Raw genomic sequence first — 20,785 nt, 5'->3', positions numbered from 1 at the left:
GCGGGCAGTATTATAGTAGTTATATTCTTGTATATAGTGGGCAGTATTATAGTAGTTATATTCTTGTATATAGAGGGCAGTATTATAGTAGTTATATTCTTGTATATAGGAGGCAGTATTATAGTAGTTATATTCTTGTATATAGGAGGCAGTATTATAGTAGTTATATTCTTGTATATAGAGGGCAGTATTATAGTAGTTATATTCTTGTATATAGGAGCAGTATTATAGTAGTTCTATTCTTGTATGTAGTGGGCAGTATTATAGTAGTTATATTCTTGTATATAGGAGCAGTATTATAGTATTTATAGTCTTGTATATAGGAGAAGTATTATAGTAGTTATATTCTTGTATATAGGAGAAGTATTATAGTAGTTATATTCTTGTATATAGAGGCAGTATTATAGTAGTTATATTCTTGTATATAGAGGGCAGTATTATAGTAGTTATATTCTTGTATATAGGAGCAGTATTATAGTAGTTCTATTCTTGTATGTAGTGGGCAGTATTATAGTAGTTATATTCTTGTATGTAGGGGCAGTATTATAGTATTTATAGTCTTGTATATAGGAGAAGTATTATAGTAGTTATATTCTTGTATATAGGAGCAGTATTATAGTAGTTATATTCTTGTATATAGGAGCAGTATTATAGTAGTTATATTCTTGTATATAGAGGCAGTATTATAGTAGTTATATTCTTGTATATAGGAGGCAGTATTATAGTAGTTATATTCTTGTATATAGGGGCAGTATTATAGTAGTTATATTCTTGTATATAAGGGACAGTATTATAGTAGTTATAGTCTTGTATATAGGAGCTGTATTATAGTAGTTATATTCTTGTATATAGGGGGCAGTATTATAGTAGTTATATTCTTGTATATAGGAGCAGTATTATAGTAGTTATATTCTTGTATATAGTGGGCAGTATTATAGTAGATATATATATATTTTTTTTTATAGGGGTTGTAATTATTGTTATATTCCTGTATATGGGGAACTCACTAAAGCATTTCACGTCCTTGAGAGAATCTTCTGTCATCTATCGTTCCATCACAAAGTGCCAGCCCCCTTCCTTCCCCACTCACGGCCCAAAATTATTTTTAGCAAGTGACATTTATGCTCTCTCATTTCATCGGAAGGTGAAAGGTGTTCTGAACATGTCTAATTAGCATCTGGCGCCATGAAGAAGGTGTGAACCACGGTCCAGAGCAGTCGATCGTGTTCACTCACAATCGAAACGCATAAAGAATGAAGGTTACATTGCAATGTTCCTCTGAACCCGTGCTGCTCATTATGGGCTATCAGATCTACTTTATTTTAATTAAAAGCCTGTGGAATTATTCCTGCCGTGTTAAAACCAATGTCGTGTCATTCACACGTGTTGGAGATGTGAAGGTTGCGTGGGTGGATTAACGCATTTCGTAACATTTATTGTGTTATAAATCTTTGGCTCCTTGTGATGAATGTGATTCCAAGTAACAATATATGGTGACAATTGACAGAGCGCTCTCTCCACTGATGTGTCTGTCTTTCCTTGGGATGGTTATAGAAGATTGCCTGTGGGTTTGTGTGTGACGTTCAGGCCCTGGCACTATGCTTCCCATATAACATAAATTACATAATTCTTTGCATGCTGCAATAAACAGGTTACAAAGTTGTGTGGAAATCTCAGTTGGCAGTAGTGTCTACTACGTCTTATGTACTATATACCATTATTTCTATTCTTTAATCCAGTCCAGAATTTATACAATAAATGTTTCCATTCACTGACCACAAGCAGTGATATTGGAAATTGTGACCTTTTTGCACTGATCAATTTCATAATATCTTTATAGAAGCGAAGACTTAATTTTTCTATAAGGGACCTTAAAACATTCCTACTTGACACAGCTATAGAGTAAAGTGATAAACTTCTTGCTGCTAGCTGTCACCACTAGGGGGAGCTTAATCCATATGGATTTATTATTGATTTTGATTTTAATGTCAACAGTATGCTGTAAGATACTAAGCTCCCTCTAGTGGTGGCTGCAGGAAATGTATCGTTGAATCTTCAGTGTAAATATCAAGGGAATTAGCGCTCTGCATGGAAAAAAGGGCGCTCCGATCCTTAAAAAAAATGTATATTTCAATTTATCAGGAAAGAATTTTGGACCTGTTTAGATCTAATTAGATTGATTTACATTTTAGGCTTTTTGTATTTTTTATATTTTTTTTTTTAGCAAAGGGGCTGGGCGCTTGTTAAACCAGCAATATCTGGTGGTAGTGGGTGAAAAAATAATTTTTATATAACCTGTAATTATATTCTAAATAGCTCTACCTTTTTAGTATTCCATTTTTTTTGTGTTCCCGCGCTGTATGCTAATGAGCATAAGAGTCAGATCTTCGTTCCTCAAGCCTTTCCGAGTTAACCCCGCCTCCTTACTTTTGATTGACAGCCCCTCACTCCCCCCCCCCACCCCAGCACACATGAAATCCTGCGCTTGCCCTTCGATGTCCGGTTCTGGTGCGTGCGTACAATGTGACACCATAGCGGCACATGCGCAATAACTAGATTTGAGGCGCCGACGAAGCAGGGAAGGGTATCACACCATACATGACGGGCGCATGCGGGCTATCTCAAATGTGATTTTGTCATTCAGGGTGGGCCAGTTTCCGGCGGTGGGTGGGCATAAGAAGAGGAATGAACGAGACTGCCGGATTATTACCATAATAGGCGCGAAATGTTTGCAGACCGTTATTTACAGTCAGAGGAGGAGTTTAGGAGAAGGGATAACGGCAATTAATTTTTGACCTCCGCGCCCAGCGAGGGGCGAGCAGAGTGTAATGGGTGAAATGCTGGTGACCGGTTCCCTTTAAGCACTGTATGAATAAAATGACCGTAATCTCTGGATATCACAGAGTAGAAAATCATGTTCGTGGTTAATGCTCGAGAATCATCCATAACCTGCTAGAATTCACTTGTCCGCACTTGCTGAAGATCCCTAAAGAAGAAATAATCTCAGGTTGAGATAGAATAGAGAGACAAAGCATCACATCTGTCCTTATAAAAGGCTGGAGTTATTGATACAAGTCCTATCGCTGTAGACTAGATGTATCGCTGTGAAGATCAGGGCGCCAGCCGCCGTATCTCCGATACAAAACAATTGTGATCTGCGGGGTGGCCGCCTTCGCTCAGACATGAAATGGAATGCCGGATCGCTGTAAATGCAGATAATAATTGAGTTTGAAGTGTATAAGAGGAGCTGGGAATCTCATTCTAGAGCCCTCCCTAAATGGGAAAGAGATTGCACAGTAACTCAAGAGCTAATGGGGGAAAAAAGCAATGGGCAGGCTGGGAGACTACTGCTATAAAGGGTCCTAAAATCCAGTTCAGAGGTCATCACAGAGTAATGCACCAGTGTGACTGATCAGAACAAAGTAATAATCCGCTTATTGCGGTAGTCTGGCATCCACGGGTCCAATATAAAGCCTATAAAATTCTATATAGCGGTTTCATGGTTATATCTGCTATTGAAAAAGATGGGTGGCAACCATTATGCCTGCCGCTACTGCTCTCACCCAGCTTTACCAGACTTCTGAATGGCAAATCGACCTAGCTTTCCAGCAGTATAGGAAGAGGATGTAACACTACGTACATAATGACTTGATTTTTCATTTAAGGGTAACTAAACTTTCAACAAACTTCTGACATGTCATAGTGATTGGTGGGGGTCTGAGCAATGAGACCCCCACCGATCGATAGAACGACGCAGCAGAAGCGCTTGGGTGAGCGGTGAGACACTTTGTTTCTGATCAGCTTTTCGTGGAAAGCTGATGTAGCGGTGTACGAACTCAATAGAAAGTTTGCACCGCTAAATCGACTTTACGAAAAAAAACAATCAGAAACAAAGCGGCTCACCCGAGCGCTTCTGCCACCTCGTTCTAGCGATCGGTGGGGGTCTCGGTGCTCGGACCTCCATCTGTAGATGGCACATTAAAGGAAATTTTAGTGGGATCGCTATCGACCACGTTTTTCAGGCACTAGAACTTGTGTTCTACCTGACAAAATTATTCTCATGATGTAAAATGAAAAAAAAAATAATAATCATTAAAAAATTATCTTATTAACATTGGATTTGTTTCCTCCCCTACAGTCGTGTCTTCAAGACCGACATGGAACTGGAAGTGCTGCGATATACCAACCGAATCTCCAGCGAGGCGCATAAAGAAGTAAGACTGCTTATCACACTCGTTCTTGTCTTGTTCTTGAAACGCGTTTCGCATCTGGCCATGTCTTCTCTTTGTAGTCTCATGCGTCTCAGTTAATTGTATTGACTGTGGGGAAATGTGGCTATCGATTATAGTGTTGCTTCTATGTTTTGGTAATAGGATTGTCCCCGTATACCTCATTTCTATGTATAGCAACTGTTGAGATCATTAGATATCCTAACTCATTGTCTGATGGCGGCTGCTGCGTTCAGGCAGAAAAGAAGCACGTATTACAGATTTCGTTTTGCACAACTCTGTTGGCCGAGGCTGTTCTCCTGCCACAAGGTCAGAGTGTCTCCCGCCCTTCTCTAGTCAATACTTCTACTTTGTAGTTACTATGCTGTTCCTTGTCTGATGCTCGCTGTGGATGGTGCCTAGTAAACACTGAGGCGGTCCTACTACACGCCTGCATTGCCAATTGTAACATAACTAGTCCTGTTTTTGCTGACACGCATAAAGTATCAGTACAGTATGTTGTCGTAGATGTTAAAGGTCCCCACTCCTGGCCATAGGCTGTGTCTGATATTGCACTTCGGTCTCATTCCCTTGGAAGGGGCAATGCCGGGCTCAGCCCATGGACAAGATTAGTGCCGTTTCTTTGAAGAAAAGCAGCTGTTTTTTCTCATCTCGGACAGCCCCGTAAATTGCCTTGATGAAAACATCCGATTTAAGACCTGGTCATTGGTATTAGACATCAGCTTCACTTGTCTTATTATCTGCCCACAGGTCATGAAAGCTGCAAAAATAGGAATGCAGGAGTACGAGCTGGAAAGGTACGTCACTCATTCGGATAATGCTTTTGTCGTTAGAAATGTTACCTGTAGCTGCCGCTGTCCGGCGGTGTCAAGACACAGGAAGGATCTAATTTGTGACTCCCCTCTAGTGACAAGATCAGGTCCTGCACACATTTGTACTCCACCTACACTCGGCCCTTGCACACGTCTGTACTCCACCTACACTCGGCCCTTGCATACGTTTGTACTCAACCTACACTCGGCCCTTGCACACGTCTGTACTCCACCTACACTCGGCCCTTGCACACGTCTGTACTCCACCTACACTCGGCCCTTGCACACGTCTGTACTCCACCTGCACTCGGCACTTGCACACGTCTGTACTCCACCTACACTCGGCCCTTGCACACGTCTGTACTCCACCTACACTCGGCCCTTGCACGCGTCTGTACTCCACCTACACTCGGCCCTTGCACGCGTCTGTACTCCACCTACACTCGGCCCTTGCACGCGTCTGTACTCCACCTACACTCGGCCCTTGCACGCGTCTGTACTCCACCTACACTCGGCCCTTGCACGCGTCTGTACTCCACCTACACTCGGCCCTTGCACGCGTCTGTACTCCACCTACACTCGGCCCTTGCACGCGTCTGTACTCCACCTACACTCGGCCCTTGCACGCGTCTGTACTCCACCTACACTCGGCCCTTGCACGCGTCTGTACTCCACCTACACTCGGCTCTTGCACGCGTCTGTACTCCACCTACACTCGGCCCTTGCACGCGTCTGTACTCCACCTACACTCGGCCCTTGCACGCGTCTGTACTTCACCTACACTCGGCCCTTGCACGCGTCTGTACTCCACCTACACTCGGCCCTTGCACGCGTCTGTACTCCACCTACACTCGGTCCTTGCACGCGTCTGTACTTCACCTACACTCGGCCCTTGAACGCGTCTGTACTCCACCTACACTCGGCTCTTGCACGCGTCTGTACTCCACCTACACTCGGCCCTTGCACGCGTCTGTACTCCACCTACACTCGGCCCTTGCACGCGTCTGTACTCCACCTACACTCGGCCCTTGCACGCGTCTGTACTCCACCTACACTCGGCCCTTGCACGCGTCTGTACTCCACCTACACTCGGCCCTTGCACGCGTCTGTACTCCACCTACACTCGGCCCTTGCACGCGTCTGTACTCCACCTACACTCGGCCCTTGCACGCGTCTGTACTCCACCTACACTCGGCCCTTGCACGCGTCTGTACTCCACCTACACTCGGCCCTTGCACGCGTCTGTACTTCACCTACACTCGGCCCTTGAACGCGTCTGTACTCCACCTACACTCGGCCCTTGCACGCGTCTGTACTCCACCTACACTCGGCCCTTGCACGCGTCTGTACTCCACCTACACTCGGCCCTTGCACGCGTCTGTACTCCACCTACACTCGGCCCTTGCACGCGTCTGTACTCCACCTACACTCGGCCCTTGCACGCGTCTGTACTCCACCTACACTCGGCCCTTGCACGCGTCTGTACTCCACCTACACTCGGCCCTTGCACGCGTCTGTACTCCACCTACACTCGGCCCTTGCACGCGTCTGTACTCCACCTACACTCGGCCCTTGCACGCGTCTGTACTCCACCTACACTCGGCCCTTGCACGCGTCTGTACTCCACCTACACTCGGCCCTTGCACGCGTCTGTACTCCACCTACACTCGGCCCTTGCACGCGTCTGTACTCCACCTACACTCGGCCCTTGCACGCGTCTGTACTCCACCTACACTCGGCCCTTGCACGCGTCTGTACTCCACCTACACTCGGCCCTTGCACGCGTCTGTACTCCACCTACACTCCCACCTTGTCTCTGAGGACTCTCTCAGTATGACGTAATTTGGAACTCTATTAGATACATAAGGGCGCAGTTCTGCTATACATATAAACACAGTCAAAATGAACTTTTGATGTGTCATTGATTTAAATCACCATTTCCTTAGAATATTTGGTCAAATTTCCCATAAAAAAAATAATAATCATCTCTGAGCAGTACCCAAGGGGTCTGAGCTCTCGACACAGTCCTGTCATTGTGAGAGTCAGTGGTAGTCACAGACTCGGCCAGTGCGACTTTCTGACAGGACGTATCAGAGCAGCGGTCACTTTTCACTGCATCAGACAGCTCAGTATGAATGTCTCTTGATGGTAGAGCTGCCCTTCAACAAAACCCGCTAATCTGCCATTACTACGTCTGCATTACGTGTATGAAAAAACAAGAGCTTTGATTTGACTACTACTGTCAATAAGTTCGTTTTGCTTATTTACCTAATTCCTGCCGGTAATCCCCTCGAACAATCTTTTTCTTTGCTCGTCGTCTCAGTTGCGTTGTCATCGCTGTTCTCCACATACAGCTGGTTAACTGTGAGGCAGATATCTGAACCAATTATCTGGAAAAAGCCATCTGAAACGTGCTCAATAGGCCATGGCGGCATTGTTCTGCCTCGCCGTTTTGCATGAGCTTCTTCAGCGGCTCCTTTTACAAGGGTTTCTGAATGATCCTCTAATTAAAATGGCTGCTTGTGATGTAATTGAAGAGCAGGATCGTGATAGACGGCGTCTTTACCGCGCAGCCAAGTGCTTACGGACGTCAATTTTATGGACCGGAAAGAATTTATGAACCATCTGAATTGCAGCTTTTGTGCCGATGACGACAAGTCTGTGAACGCCAGAAAACAAAACTCTTCAGATGAATAAGTATTGACCGGAGCATTTACCCCAAAAATGAAGTCCTCTGCTATGAAGTTGTTGTTTTTTTTAACTCTTTCATAGTGGTATCCAGGTCTGGAAAAGTTGATCAATATGACTTTCAGCAGTGCTCCCATTAGGGTTATCATTCAGCTTTAGCATTTAGCAGACTCCCGAATGGCAAAAAGTTACTCAAAAATAAATAAAGGGGTTCTGAGTTCTCCTTATATTGATTTATAAATCTGTGAGATCGTTAAAGGGTCCCCCGCCTTATAACATGCAGCGTGACCCTTTAGACTTTCGGGCAGAGTCCGCCATGCTCTCATCCAAGCGCTGTGTTTGGGATGACACTTCAGCCTTATTGAAGTAATTTCTGAGCAGCAATACCAGACGCAGTGCATGGACGAGAGTCATTACATGGGGAGGTGTCCTAAAGATAAATAAGTATATCTATAAGTAGAAAAGTACAGAAACAAATATAAAAACGGTGTCGCTAAACGTGACATTGAAAGTTGGAGTCCATTTATTGCTCAGAAACGCACATATGAAGCATGAATAATGTTAAAGGGGTATTCCCAGAATCAAGAATTATCACCTATCCACATGATAGGTGATAATTGTGTGATCGCTCGGGACCCAAACGATTGCGGGGACTCAGTTTCTTAACCCCTTGTCCCTTCTGACTGCACCACCTGCATTAATTAGGAGCTTCAATGGAGCAGCGGTGTGCCCGCTGCTTTATTCAATGTCTATGAGAATGACGGAAACAGCCGAGCGCTGTACATGGCTGTTTCCGTCATTCTCATAGACTCTGAATGGAGCAGCAGCGCCCACGCTCGACCTCCACTCATTTCAATTTCCTCCTCTCTGCGGTCAGCTGTGAGGAAGAAAAATGTGGTATAGGTGGTGATTTTTTTTATTATGGAAATTCCCCTTTTTAAGCGTGTTTTTTATTTTTTTTTCTTGCTTAAATGTACACTTTTTTTAAAAAATAGTTTTATTTTAAATAAAAATATCCGTGTGTTTGGTGCAACTTTCTAAATACTTTTTATTAAAAATAATTTTTGCTTTCTGAGGCACAGCTGCTGTGTATCCTGTATACTGAACGGCTGTATCTTGCGCTGAGACCTGAATCCGTCAGTTCAGCGAGACTGACGGGTTCAGTGACAGCGGGTCACGCCGGATCGAGCTGTTACCGATCACATCTAAGTTCATAACTTAGATGTGATCGATAACCGGCGGATCCTGCGTGTCAGGCACGCAGGACCCGCTTTCACTGAACCCGTCAATGCTGCTGACCTGACGGATTCAAGAACAATGCAGCGGTATCTCTAAAAGTAAAAATAATTTTTAATAAAAAGTATTTCGACCGTTGCACCAATCACACTGATACAAGAAAAAAACGATTTCAAAGATGTACATAGCCTTTAATTCCTTCCTGAATTGCAAATCCGCCTATTTATCTATTGATTCATTCTTCTTCTTTTTACGTGTCACCCTATGACTGTGAGGTTTAATGTGCCTCTTAAATGTTTCTTGTATGTCACCACTTTCTATAGACATTACTTGAATCATAATGAAATTTGCTTCTCTGGCGTCTTCTATAACATAGTACCTCAAAATCAATTCCTATTACATAAAAAGTAAAAGTGACTGGAAACAAGGAGGTTGACGATGCAGGGACATGTGAAGGGAGCAGGAGACTTCCAGTATTATGTGCAGGGGGCAGGCAGAGCAACAAGTCCTATGAGGTGCAGCTTCAGCCAATTCCACCAGAGCAGGAAGTGATGTCAGAGAAGAGGATAAAGTTTTTGACAACTTTTTCTTGTGGTATTCAGGACCAATATAGCACACACACTTTTTGGCAACTTACATTTGAGGGATTAGTGTGCAAGAATAAACGGCCCTGGTAAGTTAAACGAGCCCCCTAGGTTTATTTTACCAATTGTGAAAATTTGCCCTGAGTTCCACTATAAAGATCGGTGAACTACCATGGATAGGTATCTCATTATTTAACCCTTTTATTAGTTGGCGTCTGGTAATGTATCCGCTCTGTCTGTACATGTACATTGCATCTCCACGTTGACCTATAGCTGACTATAGACATGAGAAAGCTTTAGATTGCCAAGGAGGATGGGGGAGATAAGTGGCTGCCAGACACATGATTCCTCTTATCTTCTAATAACCAATAGAAAATTCCACCTTTCTGACAGGCCTCATAGATATCAGATTGTTTGTGGATCAAGTTGGAATTGGTGGAATCTACGGACTAAAATCTAATGTCTATGGTCCGTTTAATATAGAGAGAATTCATTAAATTGGAGGTTCTCCTTTCATGTTTTGGGTAATTGTATGGACCGCAATTATAGAATAGAGAACATTTTTCATTCTGCTCCTTTCCCCTGCCACCGCTGGAACCTGATTGGTCTTGGCCTCCCTAGTGACATAATGTCTTATTTTTTTTAAGCCCTGTTCACACGGAGCGTTTTTCAGGTAGAAAAAAAAATCTGCCTCAAAATTCCTTCAGATTTTGACCTGCCTGCAGCTTCTTTCCACGTTTTTTTTGCAGCGTTTTATTGGCCGCGGCCATAGAGCGCTGCAGGCGAAAAACTATTCCTCTCCCTCTCGTTGATGTCAATGGGAGGTCAGAGACGGAAACACGGGAAGAAAGAGAATTACGCTTTTTTTTCCCCACAAGCTTTTTTTTTTTTTATTAAGCTGGGGGGTGGGGAACGTCTCTGCCTCACATTGAAATCAATAGGAAGTGATTTCGGACGTTTTTTTGGCTCGGTCTCCGCGTCAAAAACAGCGCCAAAAAACTGTATGAAACCTTTTTAATATCCATATTCTTACAGTTTGGTGCTATTTTAATAAATTTGCCCAAATTTTGGACAATGCTTGTAAGGCAGTCTGTCTTCTGCGAATGTGCCCGTAGATTACAGGCTGTAAGAAAACAAGCTGTCCGGTAGTTTGAAGGAGGAGAGTGGAATCCTTTGGGGATTCTGAATTTTCCAAAGAACTAGTGATGATGATTTCTTACTTGTTCCTTTTGTCATGGAGGCAAGCAATATGTAAGGGATATTATCCTATTGACTACATATATAAGGAATGACTTGCTAAGTCAGGCTACACTTTATATTTAAGGGGTTCTCCCTATTGGATGACCTCATTCTATATGCCTTATTACGGGTGTATTCACACGTGCAGTTTTTGAAGCCAAAACCAGGAAAAAGGAGAAGTAGAATCTGTCCTTTACGCCTCTTGCACACGACCGAGTTCGGGCCGTGAAAAACGGTCGGTGTGTTGGCCGGATTATCTTGCGTTTCCGCATTCGCATTGTAACTGACTAGTTCTAAAGAAAAACGCACCAAAACCCGCAGCATGGAAATGCACCTATTTATGCATCAAAATGTAAAAAAAAACGCATCGACAATCGCACGATTAGTTGCGGTTTTCACCTGCAAAATTCCCGTGGTTTTGATGCGCCGCAGCAAATTGCGCAACACGTACATATAGCTGTGGGCTTGTGGAGATTACAGAAGATGGCGTTGGCAGGGCAGTCGAATGAAGGACAAAAGTCTCTTCCAGCTCAACGTTTCTTTCCTAATTGTTGAATATTTAGATCTGAACTCTGTTAAATGTTTTCCAGCAAACTGCGAGAAGAGGGAAAAAAAAATATTTGCAGACACCAAATATCATCTTTGAATAATAAAATTTCCCCCCAGGACCAGACAACATCTGTTGAATAATTGCAGTGAATGGCATGGATGAGCGCAAGTCGTTTCTGCCTCAGACAGCGCCCGTGTGCTGAGACACCATGTCCGGGTTTACACGAAAATCAGATTCAATTCTTTACTGTAGTCAAGTGCAAGTAGCTGTGACCCGTGTGGGTCCCGACGGGAGCAATTATTTCTGTTGATACGGCTCCCCCACGTTCAATATTACAATGTCAAAGGGAAAGTTTAACCCCTGTTAGACTTTAATAAGGCTCATCTGGTGCGGTGGGGAAGGAGGTGCAGGCCCCGGTCTTCTGAGAATATGATAAAGACAGTGTAAACTTCTGCGAGATACCAGGCCTTTATTTACTGATCCGTAATGGAGTGCAAAGAGCCTTCATTCGTAATGTTCCCTTCTGAAGACGTTGTGCTGCTGTGTATCGGTGCAGCCGTTTCATCTTACATTATAATACAGTTCCCAGCCACCAGTGTGTTTACATAATGGGCACGTACTTCTTAGCAGATGGCTTCTGCTTTGGGTTTTCAATTAAATGTCCGTATAACACTCTCTCCTTTAAAAAATGTTAAAAGTATATCATAATGAAGTTTAGTATAATAAAATAATATATGATGATATCGTACGCTTAAAGTAGAGGCTAGTAATAATAATACTGGATCCATCAACAGCAACTTGTTAACGGTTTCCAGTCTAGGTAGCAAGAGAATACCTTTCCAAGCTCGTAACGAGTAAAACCATCTAAAAAGGTAATGCAGATCTATCATGTAAATGGTTTGATCTCAGGCGTAAACTCTTACATGGTGTCTAAACTTGCTACAGACTTTGCATAAATCAATAATACAAGCAAATATAAGAATCTGTAAAGTATTATCATGCCTCTTTCTCTACTTATCAGTCTCATTTTGTCCTCTCCATCCTAGCTGTTCACTCACTCTGAATTTAAGGCTGAATCCATCGAGAGACTAGAAGGCTCACTGAAGGATCAGCTTGCATGCTGCCCATAGAAGTCTATGGAGTGGGGAGAGGGGAGCAAAGTGTGTGAGAGATTAGAGAGCAGGATGTTCTCTTCTCTTCTCTATGTGTGCAATGCATGGCAGACATGATAGCAGTTAGGCTCCACCCACTACCTCAGGGTTAACTGAAAATGAGCTAGAGCCTGCAGAGGGGAAAACTGTTAAAAAATGCAGGATACAAGTCATAATGGCCAGAAAGACTATTATTCCTCATGCACACACACACAGGGCCGCTTATTCTGAAAATAAACCAGAAAGGTTAGGTTCTCTCTAAGCTGGTCATAGACATTCGACTTTTGTTGACGGTTTCCTCTGGTTGCAGTGGGGACAAAAATGGCCCCAATATATTGTGTATGGGGTGTGACAAGACAATCTCGACATTTACCATAGGGGCAATCAAGGATGTGAAAGGTTAGATTTTTCCTTTCCTTATGTCTGCCTGACAATTCTCCCCTTTTAACGGATGCAACGCAAATTTTTTTTGCTGATCTAAGTGACCATGGTAATGGGGGAATCGCGGCCGGTCTTGAGCTGGTCAATGGTTACCATATATCTATCGCAAGCTTCATGGGCTGAGACCTCCTTTGGTTGCGTAGTTAGTAAATTTCTCTTTTTATCTTTTTCAATTATTGCACGATTGATTACTTTGTCCCCCTGGTGGCCACCTTGTTTTATAATGACCATTGTTCCTGTGAATTTTTTTTTGTTATTTTTTGTTTAAGAGATGGACCCTATGATTTATTCGTCTTCAGAGATTCAGAAGTGAAAAGTGAATTTGCTTCGGCACTAGGAAATGACAAGTAACCGGTATGGTAGTTAACGTGCTGGAAGACATTGCCAGTGGCCAGAACATCAAACGGCAAACTAATGGCTTCTCAGTGTGAGTCCAGGAAATTGTAACTCGATAACAAGTGGAGTTTCTCAATTGAGAGCTGGGCAGACAATCTGCGGGGCTTTGAAGACAGATGATACTCCCAGGTCAGGAATCACAGTGCAGTCACATTTCATCGTGTAGAAAATGCTCCAATCCAGTGTAAGGAAAGTTTATACTGTGGTCCAGTTACCCTGGAAAAAGTTGAAAGTGGTTCTGAGTTGCTGCCAAATATCCGATTTACGAAAATCAAAGAGAATTTCGAGTTTCGTACTTAAGTACGGTATATATTTTTCTCCACTGCATTAAAAATGAAGGAAAATGAAGCAGCTTTGCAAATAATTCATAGATTAAACATCTTCTACAATGCAGTGTATACAGCTTCAATGCAGATCTATGGGTCTCTATGGTAACAGACTACAATCAAGCCCTGTGTAATCTGATCTTGCAGTCACGTTCCCATCCATTTGTCCCCTACTGCTTACGAACATACATTTGGCAGGTTGGTAAGAAGAAAGGGACAGATGGATGGCAATGGGACTTTCAAGATCAGACTACACAGTGTTTGTAGTCTGTTACCATGGAGACACAAGTCTGCATAGGAACTGGATACATTGTACAAAAGGTGATTTTTAATTAAGGCTATTTGCAAAGTTGTTTTATTTAGTTTTTATTTTAGATGCATTAAATGTGGACTTTCCATTGTCTATCGGAGATTTTGTTATAAGCTTCAGTCAGACATAATATTTTCTGCAAGTGCTGTGGTTGGGACGTGTGGCGATTAAACGGTGCCACCAGGGGTTGCGTCACAATTTTTTTTAGCTGCCGCCACCGGTAGGTGACGCCACTCAGTCTAAATGTTCACAAAAATTCACACGAAATGTAAAACAATTCCAACATTGTCACAATTCTTGCAATCCTCCCAAGTTGCACACAACTTTTTTCGTTACCACGCGTCATGGTCGCGGTAACAGCGACTGACGATCACCCAAAATTCGCTGTTGAGCCCTATTCTGGATATTAAATTTTGACTTGCAGTTGGATGAGTAATATCCCCTGTAAGAGCTGTCATGGCTGCCATATTGGTGGTCAACGTGCTTCGTTATAACTGAGAGGGAAGCAAAATAATTTTTTGCGCAGAAATTTCCATGCTGCCCTTTTTGTGCGAGTGGCAGCGGATGAATTGTAAAATGACGTTCGACCGTAAACACTTGTCTATAATCTGCTGCGCATTACCCCGATGCGCCCGCAAGTTGCTATTTATAATGGAGCGCGATAAAGCCGCCGCCGCCGCACCGTCTGGTGTTTAGTACCATTTTGTCCGAAAACACTTTTATTTCCAGCTCAGGATCTGCCTCCGAAACCTTATTTTATCTTTGACCTTTCCAGAATGTAAAATGAGATTCTGGCCTGGCGTGCCTCTCTGCGGAGGATAGAAAACATTTATTTAAATACAGTTGATTCGGCGCTACGGTTTTATTTTAATATAGTAACACCTGCTGTTTGTTCCAATCTCCTACTCACCGGCGCTGCCAAGAACAGTTTATGCACAAAGTCACATCTGAAAAAACATGTTTTACCTTCATGTTTTTTTTTTTGTCAGGGTCTGTTAATGTCGCAACGAAAAGGAAAGCTTTAAATTATAATTTTTTTTTTTTATATGTGTAACGGGCAGAATATTAAATTACATGGTAGAGGATACTGGGAGAGAGAAAAATGTTCTCTCGTGAACTAGAAGAGTCTTAAAGGAGAACACCACTAGTTACAACATTCCCCAGTTAACATATAACTTAGGCCTCGTTCACGTCAGCATTCTCTCCATTCATCGGTTCCGTTAGACCTTTCCGTCGGAAACCATAGCTTCCGTTTTGCATTACCATTGATTTCACTGGTAATGCTTCCGTTGCAGTTGGTTTCCGTTCCGTAAGGTTTCCGTTTTTTTTGCAGAAACAATAGTGCAGTCGACTACGCTATTGTTTCCGCGAAAAAAACCTAAATCCTGACGGAACGGAGACAAATGGAAACCAACTGCAACGGAAACATTATATTTTCCGTTCGGCTTTTCGTTCATCGGTTCCTCCGACGAAAAGGTCTAACGCAACCGATGAACGGAAGGGTGATGCTAATGCGAACACACCCTAAGATGTTGTGTAGTAATTGTGAATATTTCCTTTTTTCATGTTGCACCTGTTTATAGTTGCATGTTTTCTTCTCCATTCACATCTAAAGCAAATTCCAGAATTGTGCTGGTTTCCTGCTACATGACGGCATTGAAATTCACTTTAGATGTGAATGGAGAAGAAAACATGTAACTGCAAACAGGTAGAAGGTAAAACTAATCTCTCTTTCCCAGGCAGGCAGTCGCGCCGTTCAGGAGAATGGGGCTCAGTAGAAATCAAATTTTTTTTTAAGCTTTTTGTATATACTAACCGGGTCAAATAAAGTAGGGCACCGGCTGAGAGGTTTACTGTATATCTCTTCGTACAATGAGCTGAGTCCTTCTGAAACCATGTCCTTCACATGTGTTATTGACTGTGGAGATGGAGCGTCAGACTGGGCACGTCAATTTGCAAATTCGGCAGGAGATGCAGCGACTAGATCGTGACAGTGTCACTCTTTGACAAGCTGCTGCAACTCCGATAGTGTGATGGAGTACTGTAGATAAAGTTATAACATCTTTTGGATTTTGCTCAGAGGGTATATGCATTTTTCAAACCAATTTTTTGTTGCTCCGAAGCATCTAAAAATAATAATATTTTTATTTTTATTTTGCACGTAGTCTTAACCCCTTCCCTCTTTAGCCACTTTTGACCTTCCTGACAGAGCCTCATTTTTCAAATCTGACATGTGTCACTTTATGTGGTAATAACTCCGGAATGCTTTCACCTATCCAAGCGATTCTGAGATTGTTTTCTCGTGACACATTGGACTTTATGTTACTGGCAAAATTTGCTCGATATGTTCAGTATTTAATTGTGAAAAACACCAAAATTTAGCGAAAAATTGCAAAAATTAGCATTTTTCTCAATTTAAATGTATCTGCTTGTAAGACAGGCAGTTATAATACACAAAATTGTTGCTAATTAACATCCCCCATATGTCTACTTTAGATTGGCATCGTTTTTTGAACATCCTTTTATTTTTCTATGACCTCACAAGGCTTAGAACATTAGCAGCAATTTCTCACATTTTCAAGAAAATTTCAAAAGGCTATTTTTACAGGGGCCAGTTCAGTTGTGAAGTGGTTTTGAGGGCCTTATATATTAGAAACCCCAAAAAAGTCACCCCATTTTAAAAACTTCACCCCTCAAAGTATTCAAAACAGCATTTAGAAAATGTCTTAACCCTTTAAACATTTCACAGGAATTAAAGCAAAGTAGAGGTGAAATTTACAAATTTCATATTTTTCTGCAGAAATACATTTTTAATACAATTTTTTTTATAACACAGAAGGTTTTACCAGAGAAATGCAACTCAATATTTGTTGCCCAGTTTTTGCAGTTTTAGGAAATATCCCACATGTGGCCGTAGCGTGCTACTGGACTGAAACACCGGCCTCAGAAGCAAAGGAACACCTAGTGGATTTTGGGGCCTTATTTTTGTTAGAATATATTTTAGGCACCATGTCAGGTTTGAAGGGCTCTTGCGGTGCCAAAACAGTCAAAATCCCCCAAAAGTGACCCCATCTGGGAAACTAGACACCTCAAGGAAATTATCTAGGGGTGTAGTGAGCATTTTCACCGCACAGGTTTTTTACAGAAATTATTGGAAGTAGGCCGTGAAAATTAAAATCAACATTTCTTCAAAGAAAATGTAGGTTTAGCGATTTTTTTTCTCATTTCCACAAGGACTAAAGGAGAAAAAGCACCGCAAAATTTGTAAAGCAATTTCTCCCGAGTAAAACAGTACCCCACATGTGGTAATAAACGGCTGTTTGGACACACGGCGAGGCTGAGAAGGGAAAGAGCGCCATTTGGCTTTTGGAACTCAAATTTAGCAGGAATGGTTTGCGGAGGCCATGTTACATTTACAAAGCCCCTGAGGGGACAAAACAGTGGAAACCCCCCACAAGTGACCCCATTTTGGAAACAACACCCATTGAGGAAATTATCTAGGGGTATAGTGAGCGATTTGACACCACAGTTTTTTTGCAGAAATTATTGGAAGTAGGCCCTGAAAATAATAATCTACATTTTTTCAAAGAAAATGTAGGTTTAGCTAATTTTTTCTCATTTCCAGAAGGACTAAAGGAGAAAAAGCACCACAAAATTTGTAAAGCAATTTCTCCCGAGTAAAACAATACCCCACATGTGGTAATAAACGGCTGTTTGGACACACGGCAGGGCTTAGAAGGGAAAGAGCACTATTTGACTTTTTGAGATCACATTTAGCAGGAATGATTTGCGGAGGCCAGGTCACATTTGCAAAGCCCCTGAGGGGACAAAACAATGAAAACGCCCAAAAAGGGACTCCATTTAGGAAACTACACCTCTTGAAGAATGCATCTAGGGGTGTAGTGAGCATTTTGACCCCACAGATGTTTCATAGAATTTATTAGAATTAGGCAGTGAAAATAAAAACAGTCCTTTTTCTTCAATAAGACGTAGCTTTAGCGCAAATTTTTTCATTTTCTCAACAAATAAAGGAAAAAAAGAACCCAACATTTGTAAAGCTATTTCTCCCGAGTACGGCAATACCCCATATGTGGTCATAAACTGCTGTTTGGGCAAACGGCAGGGCTCAGAAGGGAAGGACCGCCATTTGGAGTGCAGATGTTGCTGGATTGGTTTCTGGGCACCTGTGGGCCCAAAACAGTGGAAACCCCCCAGAAGTGACCCCATTTTGTAAACTACACCCCTCAATGCATTTACCAAGGGGTGTAGTAAGCATTTTAACCCTGCAGGTGTTTTGTAGAAATTAGTGTGCGCTCAATGTTGCAGAGTGAAAATGGGATTTTTTTCCATAGATATGCCAATATGTGGTGCCCGGCTTGTGCCACCATAACAAGACAGCTCTCTAATTATTATGCGGTGTTTCCCGGTTTTAGAAACACCCTACATGTGGCCCTAATCTTTTGTCTGGACATATGACAGGGCTCAGAAGTGAAGAGTACCATGCGGAGTGGAGGCCTAATTTGGCGATTTACAAAGTATTGGTTCACAACTGCAGAGGCTCAGATGTGAAATAATAAAAAGAAACCCCTGATAAGTGACCCCATTATGGAACTGCACCCCTCAAGGCATTTATTAAGGGGTGTAGTGAGCATTTTCACCCCACAGGTCTTTTCCATAAATGAATGCGCTGCGGATGGTGCAAATTAAAAATTTATATTTTTCCCTAGATATGCCATTCAGTGGCAAATATGTCATGCCCAGCTTATGACGCTGGAGACACACACCACAAAAATTGTTAAAAGGGTTCTCACGGGTATGACGGTGCCATATATGTTGAAGGAAACTGCTGTTTGGGCACGCTGTAGGGTTCAGGGCCGAGGGAGCACCATTTGGCTTTTGGAGAGCGGATTTTGCTTGGTACTATATTTGTTTGAGTATTGCTGGTGTTTTATAATGTGGGGGTACATGTAAGCGGGGCGGAGTATATAAGGGGCATAGTCAGGTGGTATAAAAAAATAAAAATAATCCATAGATGTGTGTTACGCTGTGAAGCAATCCTTTCTGCACAGGCCGGTGTCGCACTGATAAATGGTGTCATTTCTTATCCCCCTTTTGGTCCACACTCCGCGCCTTTGTAGTTTGGGGAATTTTGCTGGGAAAGTATTATCCTGGTATAATACGGGCACCGTCGCTTCCATCGGATATGATTGGGCCCTCCCTTTCCTGGTTCCCTAATTTTAGGTCCTTGATAAATCGCCTCTTGAAACAGAAGAAATGTTCTCCTCGGGCACAACTGCATATTTTTTTATTTCCTGACTTATTGGAGCCATAACTAATTTTATTTTTCATAGACGTAGCGGTATGAGGGCTGGTTTGTTGCGGGACGAGCTGTAGTTATTATTGGTACCATTTTTGGATACGTGCGACTTTTTGATCACTTTTTATTGTAATATTTGTAGGGCAAAGTGACTAAAAAACAGAAACTCTGGTAACGTTTTTTACGGGTTTTTTTTACGCTGTTCACCGCGTGCAATAAATAATATAATATTTTGATACCTCCGGTCGTTACGGTCGTGGCGATACCAAATACATATGGTTTATTATTATTTTTCAATAATAAAGGACTTGATAAGAGTAAAAGGGGGATTGTGTTTTATTTGATTACTTGAAACTTTTATTGTTTTCAAACTTTTATTTTTTGCACTTTTTTTTACACTTTTTTATACTTTTTTTACACTTTTTCTCAAGTCCCACTAGGGGACTTGAAGGTCCAACGGTCAGATTTTTTTTTTTCTAATACATTGCACTACCTATGTAGTGCAATGTATTAGATCTGTCAGTCATTCACTGACAGCAAGCCGTTTAGGCTTCGCCTCCCGGCGGGGCCTAAATCGGCTTCCGTAATGGCAGAGCAGGAGACCATTGTGTCTCCTGTTGCCATAACAGCAGTCGCCAGTCCCGATTGCCTGTCAGGGCTGGCGATCTGCTTGTAACCGCTACGATGCAGCAATCGCTTTCGATTGCTGCATCGAAGGGGTTAATGGCAGGGATCGGAGCTAGCTCCGGTTCCTGCCGTTACAGGTGGATGTCAGCTGTACAGTACAGCTGACTTCCACCGCTGATGACGCCGGATCAGCTCCTGACCCGGCGCCATCTTGCCGGCAGCTACGGAAGCCGATCAGGCTCCGCCGCCGGGCGGATCTTGACCGGCTTCGGTGCTAGGCAGACCGGGAGGCCAGTATTAGGCCTCCGGTTGCCATTGCAGCCACCGGAACCCCGGCAATTTCATTACTGGGGTTCCGATGAGCTGCAAACACCTTAAGTGCAGCGATCGCGTTTGAGCGCTGCACTTAAGGGGTTAATGGCGGGGATCGAAGCTAATTTCGGTCCCCGCCGTTACAGTCGGATGTCAGCTGTAAGATACAGCTGAGATCCGGTGATGATGGGACCGGCTCAGCTTCTGAGCCGGTGCCAAACGTTTGACGTACATGTACGGCAAGATGCGGGAAGTCAGTACTTTCCATGACGTACATGTACGGCAAATGTCGGGAAGGGGTTAATTATAATTCGGCTCCTTTTTAGGTATACAGCTCCTGTGCAGACCTATTGTTCACATAGTAATACTCCACTGCCTCTGCCTACTCTTCTTGCTAACCTACAGACAGTAAAGGGGGCAGATGGTAGAGACTGCAAGATCAGACTGCACACCGTTTATTTGTAGTCTGTAACCATGGATACACATAGGTTTACATAGGAGCTGTATACATAAAACGGTAGAAGATTTTTTTTTTATTTGTGCTGCTTTATTGTTATTTTAGATGCT

At 42.8% G+C, this 20,785-nt stretch overlaps 1 protein-coding gene across 2 annotated transcripts in view; it reads left to right on the top strand.

The window, feature by feature from the left end:
- Positions 1-20,785, top strand: part of PEPD (peptidase D) — a 297,439-nt gene that overhangs the window by 177,558 nt on the left and 99,096 nt on the right. For both annotated transcript variants that reach the window (XM_075838450.1, XM_075838452.1), the window contains exons 8-9: positions 4,139-4,214; positions 4,980-5,026. In XM_075838450.1, coding sequence (XP_075694565.1) covers positions 4,139-4,214; positions 4,980-5,026 — 123 coding nt within the window. The remainder of the gene's footprint in view (positions 1-4,138; positions 4,215-4,979; positions 5,027-20,785) is intronic.

Source organism: Rhinoderma darwinii, chromosome 9, assembly GCF_050947455.1.
Source record: "Rhinoderma darwinii isolate aRhiDar2 chromosome 9, aRhiDar2.hap1, whole genome shotgun sequence".
NCBI classification, from domain to species: Eukaryota; Metazoa; Chordata; class Amphibia; order Anura; family Rhinodermatidae; genus Rhinoderma; species Rhinoderma darwinii.
Note: the sequence above shows the minus strand (reverse complement) of the source record. Positions and strands in the feature narration are given on the sequence as shown.